This window comes from Helianthus annuus, chromosome 13 (assembly GCF_002127325.2).
Source record: "Helianthus annuus cultivar XRQ/B chromosome 13, HanXRQr2.0-SUNRISE, whole genome shotgun sequence".
Lineage (NCBI taxonomy): Eukaryota > Viridiplantae > Streptophyta > Magnoliopsida > Asterales > Asteraceae > Helianthus > Helianthus annuus.
The window spans coordinates 49,747,711-49,756,249 of record NC_035445.2 but is presented as its reverse complement, the minus strand read 5'-3'; the positions used below and the strand labels follow the sequence as shown (position 1 = coordinate 49,756,249).

The following is an 8,539-nucleotide window of genomic DNA, read 5'->3' as shown; positions in this document are numbered from 1 at the left end:
CTAATACGTCGATGTATGCAATTATGTAATTAGCTTAGTTTAGGGGTGAGCAAAAGGAAAAACCTGACCCGACCCGACCTGAGGACCGATCAAACATAAAATACAGAACCGATTCACTACCCTAAATATAGGGTAGGTTTCGGTCCATAGGTCCAAGTCGGGTTTCACCGTGAAAAGAACCGAGAACCGACCCGACCCGACCCTATTTTATATGAAAAATTGGAACCGATCTAAATACCTAGGTACTTGGGTTCGGGTCAGGTTGGGTATATTTTCGGTTCGGTTCTCGGTTATTTTCGGTCCGGACCTAAACTTGCTCACCCCTAGCTTAGTTGGAGTTTTTAATTAAAAAGTGGGCCGTTATTTAAAATAGAAAACTAGTTTTATTTTACAATTAGTTTGTTAATTTGGGCCTTAACACACATACTATGTATATAATAACTTATTAAAAAAATAGAGGCCCTTGTTCTTTGGTAGCCCTAAACCCGTGACTAGAGTGGGAAGCCTAACAGGCCGACCCTTCAATATATGATCATTCTTTATTTTATTTGGAGTTATCTCTATTTCTTTTTCATGCTTCCCATCAATAACCGTATTTTTCTTTTTTACTTGCTAACCCATAGACCCTCTAATCTATACCTTATGAAAAGGAGGGATACCTTTCCATCACACCTTAGTATGCTAGGTTACAAGCACTAATTTATTACCATATTCTAAGGATGCTAGGTTACAAGCACTAATTTATTACCATATTCTAAGGATGCTAGGTTACAAGCACTAATTTATTACCATATTCTAATGACCAAAACAAACACAAAATAGACATATGCTTAAGCCAGTTAACATATCACTAGAATATTGCATTGTTTATTTGAGTTTCAACCGTAATACAAATACTTCAATTGTGAATCAGATACATACATTAAATCACAGTTTTTATTGGTTTACTTCCCATCCTTTCTTCTGTATTATTCATGTTTGCATATATGCATAATTATTTCAAGCCAATTCATATGATGAACATCGTTTGAGATACCTCAAACATAGGAATCATATATATGTGTAATCATCTTCTGCGAGCAGCATTTTCTCTTTGAGCATTGAAATATACAGCAGCAACCGGCAACCCTAATCCATGTTCTTGACTGAAGCTACGAGTATTGAAGCGGTCCCTGGAAGCCGGTGGACTCACCGATTTTCTTGTTTTCTGCTTGAACAATAAGAATACATATCGGTGAATCCCTATTACCGGCTTCGGTGTCTCATAGCTTACAATTTCCCTTCCTGCATTATGAGAAATTCAGTTGGTGATGCATGGGATGCATAAAAGAAAAATATAAAATTTGGTTGCATATGATTAAAAGAAAAGTGTACATACCAAAGGAAGTGTCAGTGGTACCAGGAATGTCTGTAACGATCCTGTAACATAAAAACGGGTCCATAATTTGTTGGTACTCAATTATAGTAGTTAAATAATATAATAACCATACAAATAAAAAATGTAAACCAAAACAAAATCTTTCAATCTTACCAGTGGAGATGTTCTCTTAAGTAAGGATCACTAGGGCCTGGAACATCTGGATCGGTCATGATCTTCAACTCAAAATAAGACAAAGTCAATTAACACACGAATATAAGAATATAAAGATGTATGTATGTATGTAATAATGTAAACTAGGTAGAGATCAAGATGGTTACAAGTGTATAAGCAGATCTCATGTCTTCACCACCGATATCGACATGAGGTTTGGTGATAATGAGATTAGGCATGAGCTCATGGCCATTCGAGACGGTCTTATTGGGATTGTAGGTCACATTCAACTTGACACTTGGTGTAAATGTGTCCACCACCTCTCCTATCACTCTTCCTAGTGCAAGTGGTTCTATCATTCTTGACATGATGATAACAATGGTCTGATGTAGAGATAGATAGAGTGATGGAGCTTGATGGAGTTCTTGAAACACTAGCTAGCTATGTGAAATGTGTGAGTTGCATTTGATGCTTAAGAGCCTTTTTATAGAGAAAGAAATGTTAAATGGAGACTCACATAAGGAGACTTTAAACAGATTGAAGAGACTCCGCAGCATAAAGTTTTACCAAATTTGGAAAGTTTTCTAGAAGTGCTATTAAAGAGATCCTATTCAATGTTCTTTAATCAAACCCTTCTTTCTACCTTAGGAAGTTATACATGTCTAAAGCTTATTGGTTACTCAAGAATCGATAGTAAATAGAGAATAAAGATTGCTTTTTTCTTCCCTAATTTCCACTTATCTTCTTAAAATATCCATTAATGCATGTTGCAGGGGATAGTTTATATATGCTTTGCATTTAAGGAAATACAATCGATCATTTGGGCATGCTAGGATGTGTTTTCTAGCTAGAGAATCTTCCCAATGTTTCCCATCCCTCATTAGTGCCAATTTCTGTTTCTCTGGAGGCTGCTTAATTTAAACCTTAATTATGTATTGATGTATGGCATGTCAAAAGGCATGGGCATAACTTTTAACGTGGTGCGTTATTAACAAACAAAGTATTTGACATGTGACACAATTTATAGAATAAAAGTACAAAATACAAAGTACCAGAACAAGAAATTACCCTTTGATCGGTGCTGCTAAGCCACCAAAGAACACATGACAATGCAATCAATACTTAAACCTTACAAGAGCGCTATCTCTTATACCATTTGTAACATCTCGCCTTCAAACCAAATTATCTGCTTTTACCATTAGAGTTTACGGATTTATTTTGTGTAGAGTGAAGATTTCCCATGTGGTGACACAATATCACTCGTGTGGAGAGATAAACATGTGAGATTCGCATAAGATGTCATCCATCATCTCTTTTAACTTATGTATATTGATTTTCACATATATCATACATAGTTGTTAAGGAGAAGATTCATTTGAGAAGAAAAAGAATAAATTGTACAATTGTAAAATGTTAAGTAGTTCTTCATTCATCTTATTTATTACCATCTTTAAGTAATTAATTACTCATAAAGATTATCATTCTCTAAACTAATATTTTTTTGCCTACACACATAAAAAGTTATCCTACATATTTCGAAATTTATCCTACACAACTCATAATTTATCTTACACACTTAGTAATTTATTCTACACTCTAAATCAATTTTTTTATTTTTTGAAAAAATATATATTTTGAAAAATAAGTTACAAATTTAATGTAGTTAGCTATTAAAGAGGAAGACTACAAATTAATGATCTATGTAAGTTTACAAATATACCATTGTATTAAAATTAAATGAAGTAAAATGAAGTATTCTTATTGGTTGAAACTTCATCATTTTTTCTTCTTACAACAAAAATCTTCTCATTTGAACTCTCTAGTAGTTGTTAAACCCTATCAAGTATAATATGTAAAATCAGTATTAATATATAACATTAAATTAAATTAATATACAAATAAATATTTTTTTTAGAAAAATACAAATATAACAAAGGGTGGAGATACAATAGGAATTTTATTTGGCTAAGAAGGCTAGGAAGTGATCTTGACCATCCATTTAGTTAATCAATGGCTAAGATTAAATCAGGGAAATTGAAGGGAAGAAAAGAGGCGCGTGAGTTTGTTTAGAAGTATTCTAGTCAATCTAAGGCAATAGTTTCTCTCTCCTCTAATTCCCCCCATTTTTTAAATGTTCATAACTCTTTCATACGACATTATTTTTTTATAAAAATTACACCAAAAAATCGAGCGGTTTTTTATCTTTAAAACGAGTATACTATTACTATATTTTCGAATTTTTTTTTGAAAACCCAGTTGCGTAAAACGCAATGAAAAAAAACCTAAAAATGACATTTTTCTAAAACGCAATGCACAAAAAACACAAAGAAATGTCTTATTTGTAAAACGCAATGGCCAGAAAACATAAAGAAATGTCTTAATTCTAAAACGCAATAGCCTAAAAACTCAAAAGAAAGTGTAGTTTATAAAACGCAATGGACTGAAAACACATAAAAATGTGTTTTACCTAAAACACAATGCATCAAAAACACAAACACACGTCTTATTTCTAAAACGCAATGGACGGAAAACGGCTAAAATGTCAGTTTTCTAAAACCAATGGACCAAAAACACAAAAAAATGTGTTTTACCTGAAACGTAATGGACTAAAAACACAAAAAAAAATGTGTTTTTTTCCTAAAACGCAATGGACCAAAAACAAAAAAAAAATGTGTTTTCTTATTCTTTTGTAAAAAGCAATGGACTAAAAACACATGAAAATGTGTTTTACCTAAAACGCAATGGACCAAATAACACATAAAAATGCGTTTTTTCATTCTTTTGTAAAACGCAATAGATAAAAAATTGTGTTTTTTCATTCTTTTTCAAAACCTTTGTTTTCAAAAGATTGCATGGTGGTGTTTTATCTTTGGTCTTATATAATGGTTCAATATTTTGTATTTATTAACTGTTTGGAAGCCCAATGTAATAAAATAAGTTGTTAAACAAGAGAAGACAAGATTTGAAGATCAAGAAACAAAAAGAAAACCAGGAACAAAAGACGGAGATCTTGAATGATGTCCCTTTTGACCCATTTGGTTTAGTTATTTGACTTTAGCAAACGAAACAATTTTTATTGGTTTGATTTACTTATATTTGTGGTATTTGTTATATAATTAGGACTAAATATATGTAAGTCCCACATAGGCAGAGCCGGAGAACGTGACCTTCTTTATAAGGGGTCGAAACCTTTTCTAACAAAATGCATTTTGGGCGCATTGGTTGCGGACTATATGAAACTCCACAGTTAAACGTGCTCATATGGAAGTGGTACTAGGATAGGTAACTTCCCATCCTTCATTAGTGCCAATTTCTGTCTCTCCACCAAGGCAATCAAAAACAAATCTGTAAGCTCCTGGATAGGCAACCTATTAGGGGCAAAGCAGACAATGTTGGTGGTACGAGAGGCCGGATGTTACAAATGGTATCAGAGAGACACCTGTGTCATTCCGGATGGTGGGAAAACACTCATCGAGAATGGTAAGTCCCTAAGGAGGTGATTGTAATGATACAATTAATAACTGTTGGTGCGTATTCTGTGACAACATCTGAATACTTTGATTTTTTAGTCTTTAGATATTTTGTATTGAGCTTAGGATTATTGGTTAGTAAGTTAATTATTGTAATGGGCTTGAAGAATGGCCTAGCCCAGTCCAAAGCCCAGATGCAAACATAGGAATCTAAACATGTTATGCATTAGGGTTTATGGGTGAAGATGGTCAGAAAGATTTAGGTGCTGTTTTGTTTTTTCAGAGGGGAAATGTCTGCAGTCTGCGGACCACATCTACATACATCTTTAGCAGAAGAGGTGGACCAAACCTCTGTAGTCTGCAAGAAGAAGACTGCTTGTTTTTTAACTTTTGCAAGTTGCTGAAATAAACCGAAATCTAAATAAACTGAACATAATAGGCACAAATAATAAAAATGATAAAGCATGATCAACTAACAAACTGCTCTAATCGCATGAATGTTAAGTTTGCCCTATCCAAATCCCTCCTTAATCTTCCATTCACCATAATGCCTATACCTAACCTCTCAACAACCCCAACTGAACATTTTCAAAATTACAATATACAGTGACCAAATTCGAACTAAATCAGCAATTAACCAACTCCAAAATAGCTAAACAAATCAACAATAATCGTGATTACCTCTGAAGAAGAATAAGTCGAATCGAGACCATTGGCGACTGGTGAAGCGGAACGACGACGATTGAGAGAGAATCTCCGGTCAGAATCGGAGAGATCCGATGGCATGTGGTAATCATCTCTGTCATCATCGTCGTCGTGAACTTCTAAGGCAATTTTGTTTAGGTTTTCTTTCAAATTGGCAAGAGTCTGTGCTCCACATCATGGCAGAAGTGAAGATTGTGCCAACTGTCCGGTGCAAGATATCTATGGAGAGGAGAGGTGGTGGTGGCGGCGGCCTGTAGGAGGAGACGAACGGCGGCGCGACGGGGATGTGGGAGGAGAGGTGGTGGCGGCGGCGGTTTGGGGGAGGAGTGGTGGTGGCGGTAGCACGACGGGGCTGTGGGAGGAGAGGTAGTGGCAGGCTGGCAGCGGTGATGTGGGAGGAGAGGTGGTGGCGGTGGCAGGGAAGAAGAAGGGAGGTGGAGGAGGGGGTAGGGTTCTGTGTGTTTTGTGAAGAGGTTAGAAGAGTTGAGAAGATGGTAGTCCATGTCTGCACCAAAAAGTGGTCAGACAGAGCTTTTTGAGTGATTTTTCTTCTAAAAAACAAACACGCTGCAGACCGCTACGTCTGCGCGTGGTCTGCATGGGGAAGACAAAAGAGGTTGTGAAGTACTTTTCTTAAAAAACAAACACCACCTTAGTGAGAAATCTACAGAGAGTGGCTAGGAGATTTCTTGTGGGTCTTAAATTGATTATAAACATCGTGTTGGATAATCAATAGAAGACCTGATTGAAAGTATTGTGCATCATGTTCTTCATCGTAGTTTCTTGTTTCTGTGTTCATCGATCTCTCAAGAGGATTCCACACCCTTGATTGATTATCAATCTTGTAACGATCCAAGGGATAGGGACCTACAATTGATATAAGAGCTTTTGCTCTTATTGTTGGTTCGAGATTGATACACGAATTCAAGAAAATCGGCTCAAGTTATTGGTTGTTTTCAAGTTATTGGCCGTTTCGAGTGTTGTTCAATAGTTTGCTGATTTGGGAGTTTTCGAGTTCATGTTCATCGTTCTGTTCATTATTTGTTCATCGTATTATTCAAGAAATTAAGTTGATTTGGAGTGGTGATCTTCCAGAAAAGTGTTTGCAAGAATCACGGAAATTATCATTGAAGATTTTCAGAAGATTTCTCGAAATCATTTGGATTTTAAAATCCTGATTTTTCGGGATTTGGATTTTATCTCTAACAAACTTGTTTTATAGGTTTCGAGTTCTAGAGGTTGCTACTGAAGTTGCTACTGAGATTTGAGTTGAGATTCAGAGATTGCTACAATGCTACTGAGGTTGCTACTGAGATTGCTACTTGAGGTTATAACCACCACCCACCCACTAAGTGTAGATTAGTGGAAACTTATGTGACAATGGAAATTCAGTGACCACTCCCCATGGTTTTAGGGCTCAAAAAGGGAAGTGGCCAAAATACAAAAACATGGCAGGATCATCCTCGGCTAAACTAGCATGTTGGAAATATGGTAAACAAGGTCACTTTAACAAGAAGTGTAGGGTTGGTAAGAAAAAATACATGAGTTTTGTGGATACACCGACTTAAACACGCAACAAGGTCACGTTATATATAACAAACTAATAATTGGGTACATAACTAATAGTGATGTGCTACTAAATTCTGTGGTTTTTTTACATGAAGGATGATGAAGTTATGTGATGAGTTTAATTATTTGCAAGCCCTTAGTCACATGCAGTGGCGGATCTAGGATTCCGATCAAGCGGAAACGTTTTATAAATAGGCGGTAACGAAATCGAAAAAACGTCAAATTTTTCCAAAATTTACACTAAAAACGTCAAAAATTTTCCGACCAAGCGGTAGCGGAGGCTACCCCTTGGTCCTCTATAGATCCCCGCCCCTGGTCACATGTACAATAAAAAATGATGGTTCAGCGTTTTTAAAACCAATCGACAACGGATCCATGTTGTAGATTAGCAACATATATAATAACAAAACAACTGTCAAAAATGGTATGAGAAAACAACAATCCAAACATTCAATCAATACTGAACAACAAAGAAGCGACAAAAACGGTGACAAAACTTTATTATTTACCCAAACCGAAAAACACCCCCCAAAACCCTAGATCTTACAAATAGTAAGATCTGTTAACAGAATACAGAACAATAAACATCTGATACAAACAATCAGATAATGTTCAGGAACAATGATCACAATCGATCACCAGATCTATCAAAGATCTAACAACAACAACTACAATACAAAGGATACTAATAAATAACAGAGTAGAAAGAACTAATCTCCTGAAAGACTTGTAGAAACTCTGATGCACAGTGACTCCAAAACGATTCAGTAGCTTCAACCAAACTTGAAAGAGATCAACTCATCATATGGACCGATACGCATACAAAACCAGATGAAGGATAATGAAACCCTAGATTTAATATATAGAAGATAATGATTTCTGTAGTGAATTAATAACCGAATGAGAGAGAGAACTCTTATATATGGCTGCACTTGAAAGGTTACACAAAGAACCATAAGAATTGGAAGATGCCCATTTCAACCCCTGATACTTCCACTTTACACCCTCCAAAATATCCAGCACATAAAAAACTGTTGCAACAAACTAGCAATATGAAACAAATTAGTAACAAGAGGCCCAAAATATATGGCTGAACCCAATAGAATGAGAGCCCATAAACATATCATTTCAACATTCCCCCTTCATTCAATTGGGTCTAAACAAATCAAACATACCCAACATTCATATACTATACATGTTAATAATACCCATTTTGCAACCTGAATGACAGCCTGAAAATATCATTTACAACATTTTTAACATG

The 8,539-nt window shown here is 35.6% G+C and overlaps 1 protein-coding gene across 1 annotated transcript; it reads right to left on the bottom strand.

Annotated features, from left to right (window-relative positions):
- Nucleotides 1–847: 847 nt before the first annotated feature.
- Nucleotides 848–2,967, bottom strand: LOC110897806 (CEN-like protein 1). Its single transcript, XM_022144535.2, has 4 exons — nucleotides 1,699–2,967; nucleotides 1,532–1,593; nucleotides 1,379–1,419; nucleotides 848–1,284 (listed from the first exon to the last, which is right to left on the bottom strand). The coding sequence occupies exons 1-4, from the start codon at nucleotides 1,897–1,899 to the stop codon at nucleotides 1,067–1,069; spliced, it is 522 nt and encodes a 173-aa protein (XP_022000227.1). The 5' UTR covers nucleotides 1,900–2,967; the 3' UTR covers nucleotides 848–1,066.
- Between the last annotated feature and the right edge of the window lie 5,572 nt (nucleotides 2,968–8,539).

Bases quoted from the DNA above. Each gene is read 5' to 3' on its own strand.
- LOC110897806 (XM_022144535.2), bottom strand. From the start codon at position 1,899: ATGTCAAGAATGATAGAACCACTTGCACTAGGAAGAGTGATAGGAGAG. The intron at 1,594-1,698 runs GTAACCATCTTG...TTTGAGTTGAAG, and splicing joins TGAGATCTGCTTATACACTT to ATCATGACCGATCCAGATGT. The intron at 1,420-1,531 runs GTAAGATTGAAA...TTTATGTTACAG, and splicing joins TTAAGAGAACATCTCCACTG to GATCGTTACAGACATTCCTG.